Source organism: Erythranthe guttata, chromosome 10 (assembly GCF_056151865.1).
Source record: "Erythranthe guttata isolate IM_541 chromosome 10, IM_541, whole genome shotgun sequence".
Taxonomy (NCBI): Eukaryota; Viridiplantae; Streptophyta; class Magnoliopsida; order Lamiales; family Phrymaceae; genus Erythranthe; species Erythranthe guttata.
The window spans coordinates 6,367,524-6,385,686 of NC_142542.1; the positions used below are offsets into that span (position 1 = coordinate 6,367,524).

Sequence of the window (18,163 nt, forward strand, 5' to 3'; positions counted from 1 at the left end):
TTTTTTTTACCTATATCTCAAGATTGGAGTATGAACTACCATTGATTTTATAAAATGAAAACACACAACATCACGCCACGTCACGTGGGGGGCATGACCTTTGCTGCATGTGTGTGTAGATGCTGCATCGACAATTTGGACAGATTATTTTAATTTAGATATTTAATTATTTCCCTAACAAAGAAGAATATTTTTTTTTAATTATTACAGTTTTTCTATTTTTGGTTTGATTCGCAATCACGACTTCACGTGGAATTCAGCAAAAAGTTTCTAGATCGGTACGCGGCGGCGGATCTGCACACAAAGCAAATCACACGCTTATTTAATCAATTTTTAATTGAATTTAACCTTTTAACATGTTAATCGACACAAATTATATATAAAAAAAAAAAAAAAAAAAAGTTATTGCACAAGAAAATGGAAAGTTATCAATGTGCATACATGGTTTGATTGGGGAATCTCTCTCTTTTGTAAAACAAAAAAACACACACACATTCAAATTATAAAAGTTAATCAAGAATTATACCATGCGTCAATTAGTGGAACCAGGATTTAAATCTGAGGTCGAATGCATTAAAACATTTATAGGCGAATGGGGATGCATTACTATACACGATCTTTTTATATTTCTATATAAAATAATAGAAATTCGAGAAATGTTAGGGGTGATAGCCTCCTAATCTAATATTGGCTCCGCCACTGCATACACATAAATAATTCACAATTATAAATATTTTTTCGGATGTGACCTTATTTTGTGTTTAGGTCCACTACATGTAATTTAATTAAATACACATTCATCATAAATAGTAAATCAATCTTAACCTTCTCATATTGTGGGTTGGATTTTTCTGTGTGACGCACTAGCTTTTGTTCTTACAAAATTTGAGTGCTCTATTTAGGTATTTTATTGGTTGGTTGACGTTGTGCATACACTCATATTTTTTTAGGACAAAAAAATTAAGTAATAAATAATTAAATTTCTCCAAATATCAATTAATAATGATTATCCATTATAATTTCAAACCTATTTATTGTCTATCAAGATAACGTTAAAAGTCAAAATACACAAACACAGCACGTAAATTATTGGTGCAATTTTCTTCCAAATTGCTTGAGATAATGTCTATCTATCTAAAAAGTCAACAAGAAAATGACTTATGTGAAAAGGCATCATATCATACATAACCTGAAATTGAAACATACACATAAACAAGTTGTCTACTTGCAAGAGATTATTTTCTTACAGAAGATAATCACTCTTTTCTTGATAGTGCACCATTCCACACACACACACTCACCCGCATGGATGTGTGTTGATTAAAAGGCTCCATTTTTATTTCCTATCACAGTGTAATGTTGTATAAGATACAGCAAGAAAGATCACTCTTTTTTCTTCTTCTTACAGAAAGAAAATATACATACATACATACATACAAGTCTTGAACACATACCAATCTCAAACTCGTTAATCTATTTGGCCTAGCGAAAATCGAAGCGATTAATGCCTTGATCGAATTTTTTCGAACATTCCGATTATACCCCTGAAAATATCGAGGGGGGTATAATATGACCTGATCAGCAAGTCTTGACTACCTTCGAAGACCAGCCGCGAAGTGACCACCCGCTGTCAAAGATCCTCCTTTTACTCTTGTCCTCTTCTGCGTTCGTCGATGGTGGTTGTGCTTGAGGAATATTCCCTATAGATGCCTCCACGACTTGGTTGACCATTTCAACGACTTCACTCATCTTGGGGCGTGTCTTGGATAACCTGGCCAAGCAGCGGTTGGCCACGAGGGAGAGCTTGTGGGCCGATTTCAAGATTTGCTTGCCCTCGAGGCGTGGGTCCAATATCTGCTGGAATTTTTTACCATCGGATAGATAGGGTTTGACCCATTCTAGAAGCTTCTGCTCGCTCCTCGGCCGGTTCCGATCCAGTGGGCGCCGCCCCGTGATGAGCTCGTATAGGAAGACGCCGTAGCTCCAAACGTCGCTCTTTGATGTGAGGCGGCCCGTTTGGATGTACTCGGGGGCCGCGTACCCCATCGTTCCAACGACCTTAGGAAATGTATTTATTAGCCAATTTGAGAAATTGAAAAAAAAAATCAAGAAAGTTACGAGAGGGGAAGACATTGGAGCACGCAAACTAGTGGCGGAGCTAACATAGGGATATCGGGGCCATGGCCCCCACCAAATCTCAAAAGCCTATTGTTTTACATGGTTATGTTCGTCTATTTGGCCATCACGGAAATAAAATTACGGCTCCACAACCGATCAAAAAAATAAATATCACAGAAAATACACGAGTTTTAAAGTCGGGAATATCCGACAATAAAATCGTTTCCGACACTATGAAGCAAATTTTATTTCAATCTTATTGTTGTAAAACTTAGTTATAGAAGATATTAACAGTTTATTGCATTCTGCAACCTTGTTATATCGAATTGCTAAGAAACTCCTCGTGTTAGAGATATTAAAAAAAACCTTATGATGCATTTTTCTTAGCACACAACCCCTTAAATGCAGTGTCTTTAGAGGGTAGTTTGCTAATAAAATTGAATCATATGGGGGGATTTTGCTAATATTTATTATAACACGAGGAGTTTTTTTAACAAGTAGACAAATTATAAGGGTGCTGAATGCAATTAACCCAAAATATTAAATTTTCTCTAAGTCGAGTAAAGACTTTTTCATCCATAACTTCTTATGGTATTATGATAATTAGATGGTATCGAACTTATAGATACATAACTACATCTCAAATCACACATGCATATGTAATAACGGGTACAACAAATATATGTCGTTGAACATACCGCAGTTGACACATGTGTTAGCCCTTCCGGAGGTCCCAATCGAGCCAATCCAAAGTCCGACAGTTTAGCATTCCACTCCTCGTCTAGAAGAATATTTGAAGACTTGAAATCTCTGAATATGATCTATATATAGCAGATTATCAACATTAGTCTTATTACTTACATTAAGATATTAAATACAATTACATTACGGCAATATTTAGTCGAGATTTACAATAGCAAACCAACCTGAAAATCCATTTCCTCATGCAGGTACGCTAATCCACGCGCAGCATCTAGGGCAATCCTCAGCCTCATAGCCCACGAAAGGGGTGTGGTTGACTTAATCGATAAATGATCTTCCACACTTCCGTTCGGCATGTATTCGTATATTAAAAGCCGTTGGATTCCTCTTTCGTCATCCTCAGCACAATACCCGACGAGATTAACGAGATTCGGATGTTTCACAACACCGAGTACATTAACTTCCGTCACCCATTCTTTATGACCCTGTCGTATAACATTAAAACACATTATTAACGTCAAGAAAAAAATTATCCCTTTTAAGTAAATTATCCCTTCAATTTTAAGACCAAGAATCTACCTGAAGTCCTCTTTTACCGAGTTGTTTAACAGCCACGTCGATTTTCTTGGGCGGATCTTCCGAGTTCTTGATAATGCCCTTATAAACACATCCAAATCCTCCTTCACCGAGTTTAGCAGTGCGGCTGAAATTTTTCGTGGCTTGTTTCAGATCTGAAAAGGTGAAAACTTTGAGATTACTGGGCCTTTCAGACAAGCTCGGAAATTGGCCTCTGCCTCTTGACTCGGTGCTTGTGTCCGATACATTCTGAGAGTTAAATTCAGATCCAGATTGCCTTACTTCACGATCGGTAAACGATGTTTGGGGCGAAATTTGGACTGGGGTTTTCGGTTCTTCATTTTTATCTCCGTTGTGGAATTGGAAACAGTTCATTGCCTTTATATGGTTCAAAGTAACACCCACTGCAAATGCAGCAGTATAAGTAAACTAAAAAAAAACGCAGCAACGAGATGGATACTTTAAAGAATTCAATAACTAAGATAAAGGAATTACATAAATTACGAAAAGAGAAGCAACTCTTGTAAATCCCAATCGAAAAGCTCATGCTCGATGAAATCATCACTCGGATATCTATCTAATTAACAAGAAATTCTGCAGCATTTCCGTAAAAAACAAAATATGATCTGTCCATCAAGATTCTTGCTAGAGTTCAGTTCAATAATTCCTACAAACAAAACAACTGTCTGATCCAAGCCTTTAGAACTCAAAATCCACACCCTTATTTCTAGCTTTTTCATTTTTCTATAATATAATCAAACAAATATCAAATTAACAAAGGCAATTGTATACCCAAGTAATTCCTACACTTTCAGAAAAAAAAACCCACATCAATTAATAGCTAATTAAAGTAAAAGATCCTTAAAGTTTGGTTCTTTTTCAGGTTTCCACGATAGGCAAGAAGGAAAAAAAATCCAATCTTTTTTTTGAATTTTCAATAGATTGGTCACATAAACACTCAAAGAATCGTATCAAATTGTCAAACTGTTTAACAAGTAAACAACACAATAACAAATCTTCGGACAAGGGTTTTTACCTTTTCCAAACCAGGGTTCCTGAACCGGAAATCGTTCTTGATTATGAGAATTACCCATAAAAATCCAATCTTGAATCAGTTGAAGAAAGACTTCAAATGCCGGAGGAAAATTTTCAATTGATTTTAAAAGGAGAAGTCTTCACACGGCAAAACAGCACTCATTAAAGTCTTCTTACTTACTCCAAAAGAAAAAAAGAATTTAAATAAAATAAAAATAGCCCACAATAGATTTCAAGAGACTATGCACATATGTGCTATATACAGTTGCAAGAAAAAATATATATAATTTTTCACATGTGTGTTTCTATTACAGGTTTTGTGGGGATAAAGACAGCAGAAAAATGGAAGCTTGGTGTGAAGGCGGCCATTTGAGTTAAGTGGACAATTAGAGAGAGAAAGTGTATAATTTATGAGAGGAAAAAGTCATGTTATGCTTATGCCAGAGAGATCTGGTCATCACTTTGGTCAAAGGCAGAATATTTGAATGATCTTTGAGTTATTTAATTATTTAATTAGCTTATCCATGTTCATATCTTATTAAATTCACTGTTTTTTTTTCCTGCAATTCTCTCTTTTTATAATTAGTCTTTACATTTATATGATATAACCACTTGAGTTTACTCTTACTCTTGTCAATTAGACAACCATTGTTCCTGCAACAATCTTCAATTATTGATTCTATTATAATTCATACAGTCTTGAAACACAAAGAAACGACGACTCTGATATTTCTAATGCACGCATTTTTATTATATTTTTCTAAATACACTTAAATTCCGACTAACTTGACAGTTTAAGTGCTACCGTTAAAAAACCCTCTGCACGCTCGTTTTTGCAGGTCTCTCAGAACACGGACTTCTTGTTATATAGTTTTCTCACTTCGAGCCCATTTTCACTTCTTCTATTCGTGATTGAGGCATTTAAGCTACATCAATACTATTATTACAAGAGTAATTTTGTAACAAATACTGATGTTTTTGAATTATCTTTAGAAATTAAAAGTGGATCGAAGAAAATCCGAATCTCGTAAAAAGTCCAATTTAAATCAAAAAAACAATTCGAAAAAAAATGAATACTGAAAATTTCGAAATTCATAATGAAAAATAACGTTCCAAAAACTAGAATTATCAAGTAAGAATCGGCAAAAATTGAAAATTACGTCCCAATTTTCACCCCTAACTTAATTTGGAGTCTCCTAATTGCCAATTTACAAAAAAGGACATGGTAATCATGACTTGAATTTCTTAAATATATATGTATATAAATTTGAATCCACCACCTTTGTAGTTTGTATAAAAGGAGGGTATTTAAAACACCTCAATTTTTCGAGCGCAAGAATTTCGCCATCGATCTCTCCCCGCCAATTCTTCCTCCTAACACCATGGAGCTCCTTCCCCAACCCTGTACACCATTCTCACATGACACTTCTCCCAATTTTTTCGTGTTTTTGTATTTTCATCCACCAATTTTCGGAATGGTTGCTCCAAAATTTGACTCCTTTGGAAAAAAAATTGACCTAGCTTAGAGCTTTTTTTGGGGGAAAATTAAAAAGAAGAAATTCGTAATGTGGGAGCTTTCTGTGAATTTTGGATGATTCTCCTTATTATGTACGAGTTCTCTGCAGATTTAGATGGTTGAAATGAGTGGAATTAGGTTAGATTCCTCTCGAATTGCATCGTCGGTGCTGTTGATTTGGGTAATTGTCGCCGCTTCTTCTTCACGGCGAGTGTGGTGCGTGGAGGAGGATGAGTACACCAAGTCCGGCGGTAACCCTAAGGTGCTGCCGCTTGTTACATCCTTAATCTATAACCAGATTTTGAATCTCACGAAGATATTCAACAAGGATATTACTGTGAGTTTGGGATATTGCACTAACGATGTGTGAGTCTGACGAGCTTCCCTAAATTGATTAATGATTTTTTTTTTTTTGCTGTGTTTCTTAACCGAATTTGCTCAATTTTAATTTTTTTTGGTTGGGCTTACACAGAGATGCTGATTTGAATGGGGCATTCAAATTCGGCAACAATTTGGATTTTCTGAGTAATTGTGTTAAAGAGACGAAAGGTAATAATCCCGTTTATTTCTGTAAAATGTACGAGGGGTGGTATGCAGTTTTTGGTGTGTGATTGTATCATATGATGTATATAAACTTGAGATTTGAGGTGTACTAAGTAACTTAGTATCTCTACCACTTTTCGTATACGTTGGTCATGTTATTTTGGACCACTTTATCCGTTAATTCGTGATAGTTTTTTTATCCCTTCTTAGCGTAATAATCGAGCGAAACTACCAAAAAGATGATGGCTCTGTATCAGTTAATTTATTAGTTTAAGACTTGTTTGTATATACATGGTGATTTTTTTCTTTTGGCATTGCCCTTTGTGAATTTAACAGATGTAACGAAGAGGATATGTACAGCAGCAGAAATGAAGTTCTATTTTTCTAGTTTTATGGGCACAAAGTCAGCCGATGCTCAATTTTTAAAACCCAACATAAACTGTAATTTAACCTCGTGGGTCCCAGGATGTGAGCCAGGCTGGGCTTGTACGATTCCTGAAAACGCACAGGTGGACCTGAAAAACTCCAAGGATATTCCGGATAGGACTCGTGACGGTCAACCTTGTTGCGCAGGTTTTTTCTGCCCCAGAGGCCTCACCTGCATGATTCGTAAGTGTATCTGAAGAATAGTACACGTTTTTTTTTTTTTTTTTTTTTTTTTGATATTCTAATGTTACATTTAAAGGTGCTCAATCGATGAAGTCTTGCAACTAACTCATATTTCTCCTTTGTTACCTCGTTATTGAAGCTTGTCCTTTAGGCTCATATTGCCCGCTTGCAACGATAAACAAAGCAACTGGCGTTTGTGAACCGTAAGTTTAATTTGCAGCCCAGACTTTTTTGTCTATATTATACAGCCTTTTATTATTCGTATGACCGGTTTATAATATTTTTGGTTTAATAAAAATAACTACAGATACTCGTATCAGTTACCTCCTGGTAAATCAAATCACACTTGTGGTGGAGCGGATATATGGGCAGGCGTGACTAGTGACGACGAAATATTTTGTTCATCGGGATCTTACTGTCCAAGTACCACCCAAAAGATCCAATGTAAACAAGGGTATGCAATACTATCATGAGGCTTATGAGAGATATACATGCAATTGTTCTTTATACTTTGAATTTTGCATCTCCATTTACTAACTTCATTTGTTTTCACAAAATCCAGACATTATTGCAGGCAGGGTTCTACCGAACAAAGAGGTATCCTATTAAACTCTTGTTAATTTCAAATTCTCAACATTATGTTTTCTCTTCGAAAATATCTTTTTCCTATTGCCAAGATTCAGAGAAGGAGAGAGAGCGAGGGTTACTATCAACATTATGTTAATTTGAAAATTATGTTTTTAGACGGTGATTTGTTTAGGCGTATCAAATTAGTGTAGATCGAGTTTAAATAAGACAGATGGTATTTAGAGTTTTCTTCTCGACAATCCTCCTCAGCATGTAACTAGGAAATACCATTTCCTGAATTTTTGCTCCTTGGCAATGCATGTTTCTTTAACCCATCATTCTAATATTAAACTGAATTTATGCAGCTTGCTTCAAGTTGAGTACATGTAATCCAAATTCTGATACGCAGAACTTGCATGCATATGGATTCATGCTAATCGTAAGTGGAAGTCTGTTTGGCATTAACATTACACCTTAACAAATGGTGTATAATTGTGATCACCACTCGTTTATGCAGGGAGCTTTGAGCTTGGTGTTGATAGTGTTCTACAATTGCTCCGATCAAGTCCTCACAACTCGCTACGAAAGATTAGCCAAGTCAAGAGAGAGAGCAGCAAAAAGCGCCCGCGAAACTGCACAGGCAAGACAAAGGTGGAGATTGGCAAAAGATGCCGCAAAAAAACGAGCCGTGGGCTTGCAAAAACAGCTGTCGCGCACTTTCTCGCGTAAATCTGGCGAACCGCCAATTCCGCCTTCTGGTGCTCCCAAACCAAAGAAGGAAGCAGGCGACCTAACTAAGATGCTTCAATCATTCGATGACAATCCAGACAGTCAAAGGGGTTTTCATATGACCATTGGAGATAAAAACATCAAGAAACAAATGCCCACTGCAAAACAGTTGCACACTAAGAGCCAAATATTTAAGTACGCGTACGGTCAACTTGAAAAGGAGAAAGCTATGGAGCAGAAACAGCAGAATTTGACCTTCTCGGGGATTATTTCAATGGCCACTGATACAGATGTGAAGACTAGGCCTACTCTTGAGGTTGCTTTCAAAGATCTTACTATAACTCTGAGAAACAAAAACAAGCATTTGATGAGGCGTGTGACTGGGAAAATTTTGCCTGGTCGAATATCTGCTGTTATGGGTCCATCGGGTGCAGGAAAAACGACGTTTCTTTCTGCTGTGGCAGGAAAGATTAGGGGGTGCGTCATAACTGGTTCGATTCTTATAAATGGAAGGCCTGACTCCATTCACAGTTATAAGAAAATCATAGGTTTTGTGCCACAAGATGATATTGTTCATGGAAACTTGACAGTTGAAGAGAACCTTCGATTCAGTGCTCGGTGCAGGTATATTACATGTTTTTTTTTTTTTTTTTTTTTTTTGGGTCGGCATGTGGAGCAAATATTATCATTCCTAGTGCCAAAGACTTGATGACCAAAAGATTTTATGCAGTTTCTAACTGATATCTTAATGTATTTAATCAGTGCTTTCGATTTGCTTATATCTTTTATCTTCTGAGTGTTGCAATAATAAACCTTTTTTGACGTTTTGGATCACAAATTAAGTTCTCAAAGACTGTCCTGTCCTTGTTTAGTGAGTGGAGACAAAAGGTTACTTTATTCTTTTAGTGCTAATATTACGCGGTGTGGATCTTGTTTAGTTTCTTCAGCCTTCATCATACTCCTAATTTATTTTCCTCTCTTTTAATTCATTTTATTTCTCTTGATTCGACAACTTTCTACTCATCCGGGCTTCAACATTTTTGAAGGCTTTCTTCGGACATGCCAAAGGCAGACAAGGTTCTTGTTGTTGAAAGAGTAATCGAGTCCCTCGGACTACAGGCAGTGAGAGATTCTCTCGTTGGCACAGTAGAGAAACGAGGTATATCTGGAGGTCAGAGAAAACGAGTAAACGTAGGCCTGGAAATGGTCATGGAACCTTCACTCCTAATCTTGGACGAGCCCACATCTGGTCTCGACAGTTCATCTTCAAACTTACTCATTAGAGCTCTCAGGCGTGAAGCTCTCGAGGGAGTCAACATCTGCATGGTTGTTCACCAGCCCAGGCAAGTATTTCTACGTCACGATTAATACGAAAAAATTTAGACTAAGTTTCGTGATTCCAATATTTCCCTGGTTTCAGCTATGCCTTGTACAAGATGTTCGACGACTTGATTCTTTTAGCGAAAGGTGGTCTTACTGTGTACCACGGACCAGTGAAGAAAGTGGAGGAATACTTTGCTAGCTTTGGAGTCAACGTACCGGATCGAGTCAACCCCCCAGACCACTTCATCGATATACTCGAGGGTATAGTGAAACCGAGTGCGGGTTTGACCGTTGAACAGCTACCTGTGAGATGGATGCTTCACAATGGCTACCCTGTGCCTCCAGATATGCTGCATTTCTGCGACGAAATTGCTTCTGCTTCTAAAGGTGTAAGCACTAGTGCTACTACTACTGCTCCAATTGCTTCGGAATCATCTTCTGCTGGAAGCACGTTCAAGGAAAGTCAAGAGCATTCGCAGCTAAATTTTTTTGCTGGCCACGACTTGTCTAACCGATATACGCCTGGTTGGATTCGGCAATACAGATACTTCCTCGGAAGGTAATTATCATATGCGAATTCTTATGTGTCCAGGCCAGTGATAAAATTATCAATCATAGTTAATCGTGCTATTTTTTCTTTTTTTTTTTTTTTTTTTTTTTTTTACAGAAATGTTAAGCAACGGCTGCGAGAAGCTCAGTTACAAGCAGCAGATTATCTGATCCTTCTTCTTGCTGGAGCATGCTTAGGAACTCTTTCGAAAGTGAAGGGTGACACATTTGGCTATTTTGGTTATATGTACACCGTGATTGCTGTCTGTAAGTAAAATTTCCACCAACATATATATATATATATATATATATATATATATATATATATATATATATATATATATATATATATATATATATATATATATATATATATATATATATATATATATATATATATATATATATATATATATATATATATATATCCCCTGTTTTCACTTAATTTCTTTAATTATAGACTGGTTCGACTCTCTGGTTTCGTTTTACTTCATGAGAAGGAGTTCCACGTTCGAGCAATCATGCATGCTCTCGTTGTTCCTTATTATCCCATTTTCTGTTTTTTGCAGCACTTCTGTGTAAGATATCGGCTTTAAGATCGTTCTCACTGGACAAGTTACACTACCGGAGAGAGAGTGAAGGCGGCACGAGCAGTCTAGCCTATTTCCTATCCAAGGATTCGGTTGACCATTTCAATACACTCATCAAGCCTTTGGTTTTCCTTTCCATGTTCTATTCTTTCAGCAACCCAAGATCAACTTTCCTGGAAAACTACGCCGTTCTGCTCTGCCTCGTGTACTGTGTGACCGGGATCGCCTACGTGTTTGCTATCTTTTTTCAGCCTAGTCAAGCCCAACTGGTATACAACATAAATACATCACTTTTTTTTTTCTCTATATTTTTTGTGCTAAATGCCGATGATGCCGTTTTCTTCCCCTCCCCATCTCCAATACAGTGGTGCGTGCTTCTTCCCGTTGTTCTTACTCTCATTGCAAATCAAGGTAAAGACGACAAGTTTGGAAAGCTCTTTAGTAATTACTGTTATCCAAGGTGGGCTTTGGAAGCTTTCTTGATAGCAAATGCTCAAAGGTCAGTACAATTCAAAGTATTTACTTTATGTATACACACATATATATAATATATTTATCATTCATTCAATTGGTTATGATATTTGTTGAAAATGTGTATGTATATATAATCAGATATTCCGGAGTATGGTTGATAACTCGATGTGCAGCGTTAAACGACTTCGGGTACGATGTGCACCGTTGGAATTATTGTCTACTTAGACTTGTAGTCAGTGGTATATGTTTTAGGTTTCTAGCTTTCTTTTGTTTGCTTAATGGAAAGAAATAAGTATAGTTTCCTTGTTTTCTTTCTTCTTTACTTCTTGTCCATGTGCTCTGCTTGTACCCCCGCCCCCCGCCCCCCACCCCCACCAAAAAAAAAAGAAAAAAAAAATAGAAAGAGGAATAGCAGCAGAGATTTGTAGCAGTATATATAGTTGTTGTATCATATGGGATCACCCAGTTTTGGGAGCTTTGGTTTTGTTGCCATTCTTTGTTTACTTATTTTCATTACAAGACCACATAATTTGATATTGTTACTATTGAGTGTGTACTAATATCACTTGCATTTGTTTTTAGCCCTACAGTTTGTTAATAATTACGAAAAACACCCAAACTATTTTATATTATGCTAGTTTTCATGGATTAATTACTTGCTTAAATATTGATTTTTCTTTTTATCAAGCTAATTTAAACTACATTAAGTTTAAAAAAAAAAAAAGTCTATGGTTTGAATTAGATTGGGTAATTAATTAAATATTCTAAAAAGTTTTAATGAATAGATTTGTTGGAAATCTAATTAAGACAACATAGTTAATTAAGTAAGATTAAGACAGGACCCCCGAACCAGGTGTCATTATTACATCGCACACAATAACTGCGCGCGGACGCCAAACCACACATATTCCCATTTCAACTTTTGTAATAATAATCTGTTTCGATTCCGTCGAATAAATTGCGTCACTGTTCGTACCTTCTTTCTCATTCTCCCACGAACCTTCTTTTTTTCTCACTCTCTCTCACACAGACGCACACAGTCACAGAGTGAAAAGACAACTCGGGCCGGTGAAGCATCAAGGTCAGCTATCATGCGCTTGCGTTTTCTAATTCATCAATTTCTACATTTTTTTAATGTTTTTTTTGGGGCATTGCTCTAATTTTCGGTTTGCTAAATAGATTTTTGTTTTTCGCTACGGTTTATTTATTTTATTTTTTTTGTGGGGGAGGTTAAATTTGTGGGATGAGAAATGGTGAGCCACTGTGTGATATTTGTTCTTATGTTTTGAAGTAGATTATTTATGAGACACTTGTGAGAAAAAAATTGAATTAAAATCAGCAATAATGCATGAGCACAGGGTAATACGCCAATGCATTGAAGACCTAAATTGGGGGTAACGATTGTGAAATTAAAATCCCTAATCTCTGAATATTGGCCGTGTTAGAATATTCATGAATTTGGGATGAACGGTTCGATGTAATAAGGCAACAACGAGAAGAAAAAAAATCTTCAATGTAGACTGAGGAGTGATTGGAATATGTGTCGTTGTGCAGATTTGGTTCAGTGTGGTGATCGACCTTTTTACCGTTGATTTTTTAGTTAGCACAAAGTGTTTCTGTATTAATTAGTTTTAAGTTGAGTGTGTGTGTAGTGTCGATGAATTCATGTGTTGAGTGTGTGTGTAGTGTCGATGAATTTATGTGAAACGTGACGTAAAGGTTAGAAATCAATAGGAATTGTTAGTGCCTTCTGATGGAGCTAAAGATGCGAATTTGAATCTGATACCTGTGTCGTTCAAATGATTCGTCAATCGAATTTAGTTGCATCATTTAGTGAGTTATAGTTACGATTTTTAGTTTTTCTTTCTCCCACGTTGCCGTATTTATGTTGCATATTCACGTTTGTCGAATTATCTTAATTGTAATTTCTTTGTCCTACTCGTAAACGCTTAAATAGAATACTTGTCCTATTATCAATAATATTTTACCAGGTCATGGAGAATGGATCTCCGACAATTGGATTTGAAGACGGGACAATTGATGTTGATTGTCTGCTTGTAGAACCTCAAAATGGGCATGTCTCGATGGACAGTGCCATGTGTTTTAACGAGAAGATTCCGGATAATTCCATAGACATGGAAGATGTCTCCTGCAGTTTCGGTATAGCTTAATGTTCAAACAGTCTTAACTGATCAGTGTTCGAGAATTGATAATTGAAATATTTTTCTTAATTATATGGAATTTTTACGTTGTTATAGTGCACGTGTTTTCGCTGATTCTATATTTTCTCTTGTCGACTAAATTAAGAAAGTTATCCTTCTCGTTTCTCAATCCGTTCTTTCCAAATAATCCAATTAAAAAAAGTTCCTTTCTGAGCTCTTCTTTGAATTCGGTTGGCTCTTGTGCAATTCATTGTTTTCGTAGTTGATGTGTCGGTGAATCTGCTCTGATCCTTAAATATCCTGTCTGTTCGATTGTTTGTCTGAATATCACCTGCCGTTGCTCATAACTTTTTGTCTCTATGCAGGTTTGACCAACACTGGTATTGCCCAGGGAGGGGATGAAATTCTCGATAGAGATGTATGTAATAATGGGTTTGTAACTTTTTGGTTTCTTTCGAAATTTATGTCATGACATTGTCGTTTTCTAGGTACTTGATTCGATTTGTAGTGAAGTCGAAGACGGGTATTTTAGGTTGCAAAACGATTTCTGTAGCATGGGAGAAGAATATCTTCTAGGTGGGCATTCTTTCTTGTTTCGTCTTCGATTTTTGTCAAGATTATATTTTCACATACCTAAAGTCACCTGCATTCGTTACAGGTTTTGAATTTCCCGAAAGTATTACAAACCTGGATTATATTTCAAGGGAAGAAGCCTTGCAAACCTCAGTCTCGTACGGTCCACCTCTCGGATCTTGTCTGAATATCGACAGCACTCCTTGGAAATCGAATCTATTCAGCATAATGGAACCCACTATATGCCATAACATGCCCGAAACACTGGTGGAGGAGGAGAAGAAGCCTTTAAACGAGGATATTATCGACAAATTTCACGATATTTCAAGCTGTTCTTTTGGAGATGTTGTATTATCCGACGAGAAATATACAAGCCCCTCCCCATCAAATGACGAATTTGGTCAGGTGGGCCCCACCAAATTTAATAAGCTGGATAATACATTACTGAAAATGTCGGCTGAAACTCTTCCTACGCAAAAGAGATCGCGTAAGCCCACGCAGAGGTACATTGACGAACTAGCAGATCCTATTTCAAGACATTCTAAAAAAAGACGGGAGTTTTCTTCTTCTTCGACAGTTAAGGACAAGACTTTAGTAGTTAAAGATCATAAGAAATGTCAAATGGGATCTCGAGCAATGATATTACCTTCTGAAGAGGAGTCTTCGATCATAGCTATTCAAGTGCCGTTTGGTTCTTTAGCGCATAAAGAATGTCCAAATCTTCCTTCATGTGATGCGGTAAGTTTTTGCGAAATCCTATGTTGTCTGTAAAATTCACTTGATATTGTCTGAACCACAGTTGGTACTTGATAATATAAAACAGGTGCATGGTTCAGATAGGGGAAACCCTACGATTAAGCCAAAAGAGAATCAAAAGAAGAGGGATGATTGTATGACAGCTCTCGATTTAAAGAAACGGGATGAAAGTGCTGCCACATCAGCATGTCCGAAGAAAAGGGAAGATGATGTTATCGCAGCTCATTTAAGGAAGGGTGACAGACAGATGACAGCTGTCAATCTAAAGAAACGGGATGAAAGTGCTGCCACGTCGGCAAGCCCGAAGAAGAGGGAAGGTGATGCTATCGCAGCTCATTTAAGGAAGGGGGAAAGACGGACAATCCCGAGTCAGAAAAAACGAGATGAATATGATCCTAGTTTTGATTGTCCTGAAGAAGAAGTTAGTGGTCGGAGGAAACACCATATATTATGGACTACTGCAGAAGTTAGAAAATTAATCGATGGTGTTTCCGAACATGGTGTCGGAAGATGGAGTCGAATAAAGAAGCTTCTATTTTCTTCTTCTGCTCATCGTACTTCTGTAGACCTCAAGGTGATATTAATTAACTCTTGTTTTGGTATTTTTTTTTCTTACAGGCGATTTCGCTGACATCATTTGTTGCTCGTGTTTTTATTACATAATAGGACAAATGGCGGAATCTTTTGAAAGCAAGTGGATCTCAAGGGCAAGGGAGTCTACAGGTTTCTTTTCAATATTCACTTCTTCTGTTAAGGAACATTTTGATGTTAGAATTTGTATTGACTGTATAACATTAATTAATTAATCTGGTTTTTTAAATGTCTGAAAAATGGTGCAGGTGGGGGAGAGGAGGAGGAATCTGGCGTGGCGGCCTCTACCGAAGTCGATTTTACGGCGTGTGCGTGAGCTGGCGAACGTGTATCCTTATCCGAAAGGTCGGAAACACAAGATTGGTGCGCGTATTAATCGGGATTCTCCGGATATAAGTACGGATATTACGTTGAGTGATTATAGAAGGATCTTACGAAGTATTAATGGCGATTGATTCTTCTAGGGCAATTTTATAGAATTTTCTTTTTCTTGTTCAACTGTCCTAGCTAGGTTTGGATGAATGATGTGGCTCTCTGTCCTAAACAGCTCTGGAGTTGGGGTTTCGATTGTCTGATTTTTCTACAGTTAGGTGTTGTGAAACAATGGAATTGTGCTATCATTGCAGTCTTAACATGATAAACTCAGGCTTACACACAAAATGTGGTGCATCATTTTACAAATTTATGCCGATCTTAAAAAAAAATAAAAAAAATTAAAAGTTCAGTTTTAAAAATGTAAAACGTAATTGTTTTTGGAAACATAATAAAAGAATAGTTTTCAAAAGTTATAAAGATAATTATCTCGCTTACTATTTAAATCTATCACAATATCCTTTTTAATTTATAGCGATTATTAGTTATAACCTTCATATAATTTCCTAACAAACATAAGATTAGGGATGTAAATTGGATAGATCGGACCAAAATTAGCCTTTAGAAAAACTAGTTCCAATTTTGTTCCAAAGAAAATTAGAAATTAGATTTTTGGAAGTTGGAACGAAAAAACTTGTTCCGAAATCGGAGAAATTCGTATCAGAATCAGCGGAATTCTCGGATATATATATTTTCAATTTTTGGTCACCTTAAATAGGAAATACATAATAATATTGGTATCTTAATTGTAATATTCTACAAAAAAAAAAAATCGGAATTTCCATAATTATTTTCGGAACTTAAATCGGATCGAAAATCGGAATCTCTTATATATTCCAATTCCGATCAAAATAATTTCGGAAATCGGAAGTCGGAATTACAAAATTCGGATTGAATTTTTTTTAATCGAATCGACGGAAATCGAAAATCCCATTTCAATTTACTGCGTACGATAAGATCAATTTTATCAATTTTAAATCCTCAATTTGTGAGAACTGTTTTTACTTGCAAACTTCGAAACAAACAACCATCAATTTTGACTTGAATGGATATCAAGTAATTTTTTTCTTTTCCTATGTACATGATGAGGATGATTACGGGGTAATGAAATACATGTTCATGAATTCGGAAAAAAACAAGGTTGTTAAAACAAAGTTCACTTTTGAAAAAAACGAGGCTGTTAAAACAAAGTTCACTTTTGAATCGAACAAAGTTAACAGGAATTCTTGCATTGGGTTTCGATTGTTGTCTGATCTTGCATTGAAAATTGGATTGTTCTGTTTGAAACCTGTTAAACCTGTTAACAGTGAAAATAACTTTCCTTTTTTCACTGTTAACATATTGTAAGTTCAGACAGAACAATCCAATATGGTATCTCAAAAGTAACTTAAGTAACCTATTGTAAGTTTTTCTGTCCTCGTTTATTTAAGTTCTTTAAATTAAATTATATTTTGCAGAGTAATGATCTTGAAGTGGAGCTTATCTCTGGCATTAACTCTATTACATTACATCAAGAGGTATTTAATTTAATTAGATTATTGTAATTTTATAATTTCTGAACTTACTTCACTTTTTGAGTTCTTTTCTTGATAATTTTTCAGGCTTGATGGCATGCCATGGTCATGAAGACATAGGTATTTGATGGCATGGTGAACGTTATGCTGCCAACCTTCAATTCCTTTAATGTAGACTCGAGAATGATCTATTATTCACGAATTTTCTTGAACATGTAAAATTCTTGATTCAAAAATCAGTGGAGTGCAAGATTGAATCGGTGACGGTTAATTTGGGCTGGAGTTCAATGGATGCAAAAGACGACAAATTTTGGTGTCTACAAGAAGATAGTGGAGTCGACTCGTCTTCCTTTACGTTCTTTAGTCTGTTGTTGTGTGTTTTTTATTTGGGAAAAAAACACCAAACATCCAGACATGGCAGCCAAAACCAAGACCAGTTGTGAGATTCCTAGATCTAGATTTTATTACTCTAATGTTTGCTTGCTTAATTTATAAACGAAAGTCTACTAATATTTATACTACCCACCCTATTAATGGATCATATATGGATTGTAGTGATTGATATGATCAAGAGGTTTATGAGGAGTTACTAAATAATCTCTATAATTTAGTTACAATTTCTACATATTTCTAGAAAATTCATATCAAATGGTATGTTTTTGCCCTCTTTTCTTTTATGTTAGTTGATGCTGCTTGCAAATGTTGATTGGACAATCAAAGAGTCGTTGAGCCCAACAAAGTAGAGAATGCCGAGAGTAAGAGTTAGTGATCATTGGGCAACCCAAGAACACTAATAACTTATAGCTAACAGTTATAGATGATATGACCAGCTTGTTATTAATTGGATTAATTTGGATCTTTATA

At 36.2% G+C, this 18,163-nt stretch overlaps 3 protein-coding genes across 3 annotated transcripts; 2 read left to right on the forward strand and 1 right to left on the reverse strand.

Annotated features, from left to right (window-relative positions):
* Positions 1 to 1,316: 1,316 nt before the first annotated feature.
* Positions 1,317 to 4,930, reverse strand: LOC105961247 (serine/threonine-protein kinase PCRK1). Its single transcript, XM_012985486.2, has 5 exons — positions 4,433 to 4,930; positions 3,400 to 3,800; positions 3,045 to 3,305; positions 2,817 to 2,939; positions 1,317 to 2,058 (listed from the first exon to the last, which is right to left on the reverse strand). Exons 1-5 carry the CDS (start codon positions 4,488 to 4,490, stop codon positions 1,579 to 1,581), a joined length of 1,323 nt encoding a protein of 440 aa, XP_012840940.2. The 5' UTR covers positions 4,491 to 4,930; the 3' UTR covers positions 1,317 to 1,578.
* A 793-nt stretch (positions 4,931 to 5,723) lies between these two features.
* Positions 5,724 to 11,912, forward strand: NAP12 (non-intrinsic ABC protein 12). Its single transcript, XM_012985485.2, has 14 exons — positions 5,724 to 6,313; positions 6,420 to 6,496; positions 6,827 to 7,099; positions 7,239 to 7,302; positions 7,407 to 7,553; positions 7,662 to 7,696; positions 8,032 to 8,105; positions 8,184 to 9,019; positions 9,442 to 9,738; positions 9,816 to 10,277; positions 10,386 to 10,534; positions 10,837 to 11,126; positions 11,223 to 11,356; positions 11,470 to 11,912. Exons 1-14 carry the CDS (start codon positions 6,063 to 6,065, stop codon positions 11,621 to 11,623), a joined length of 3,243 nt encoding a protein of 1,080 aa, XP_012840939.2. The 5' UTR covers positions 5,724 to 6,062; the 3' UTR covers positions 11,624 to 11,912.
* A 366-nt stretch (positions 11,913 to 12,278) lies between these two features.
* On the forward strand, positions 12,279 to 16,073 carry LOC105961245 (hypothetical protein). Its single transcript, XM_012985483.2, has 8 exons — positions 12,279 to 12,412; positions 13,323 to 13,491; positions 13,859 to 13,911; positions 13,982 to 14,069; positions 14,152 to 14,804; positions 14,890 to 15,396; positions 15,489 to 15,545; positions 15,662 to 16,073. Exons 2-8 carry the CDS (start codon positions 13,326 to 13,328, stop codon positions 15,866 to 15,868), a joined length of 1,731 nt encoding a protein of 576 aa, XP_012840937.1. The 5' UTR covers positions 12,279 to 12,412; positions 13,323 to 13,325; the 3' UTR covers positions 15,869 to 16,073.
* The last annotated feature ends 2,090 nt before the right edge of the window (positions 16,074 to 18,163 follow it).

What these genes read in the sequence shown, in the direction of transcription:
- LOC105961247 (XM_012985486.2), bottom strand. Translation starts at nt 4,490, where the DNA reads ATGGGTAATTCTCATAATCAAGAACGATTTCCGGTTCAGGAACCCTGG. An exon ending in TCGGTAAAAGAGGACTTCAG is followed by an intron (nt 3,306 to 3,399) that starts GTAGATTCTTGG and finishes GTTATACGACAG; the next exon opens with GGTCATAAAGAATGGGTGAC. An exon ending in ATGAGGAAATGGATTTTCAG is followed by an intron (nt 2,940 to 3,044) that starts GTTGGTTTGCTA and finishes TGCTATATATAG; the next exon opens with ATCATATTCAGAGATTTCAA.
- NAP12 (XM_012985485.2), top strand. Translation starts at nt 6,063, where the DNA reads ATGGTTGAAATGAGTGGAATTAGGTTAGATTCCTCTCGAATTGCATCG. An exon ending in AGGCCTCACCTGCATGATTC is followed by an intron (nt 7,100 to 7,238) that starts GTAAGTGTATCT and finishes TCGTTATTGAAG; the next exon opens with CTTGTCCTTTAGGCTCATAT. An exon ending in GTACACCGTGATTGCTGTCT is followed by an intron (nt 10,535 to 10,836) that starts GTAAGTAAAATT and finishes TGTTTTTTGCAG; the next exon opens with CACTTCTGTGTAAGATATCG.
- LOC105961245 (XM_012985483.2), top strand. Translation starts at nt 13,326, where the DNA reads ATGGAGAATGGATCTCCGACAATTGGATTTGAAGACGGGACAATTGAT. An exon ending in AGATGTCTCCTGCAGTTTCG is followed by an intron (nt 13,492 to 13,858) that starts GTATAGCTTAAT and finishes GTCTCTATGCAG; the next exon opens with GTTTGACCAACACTGGTATT. An exon ending in ATGAAATTCTCGATAGAGAT is followed by an intron (nt 13,912 to 13,981) that starts GTATGTAATAAT and finishes GTCGTTTTCTAG; the next exon opens with GTACTTGATTCGATTTGTAG.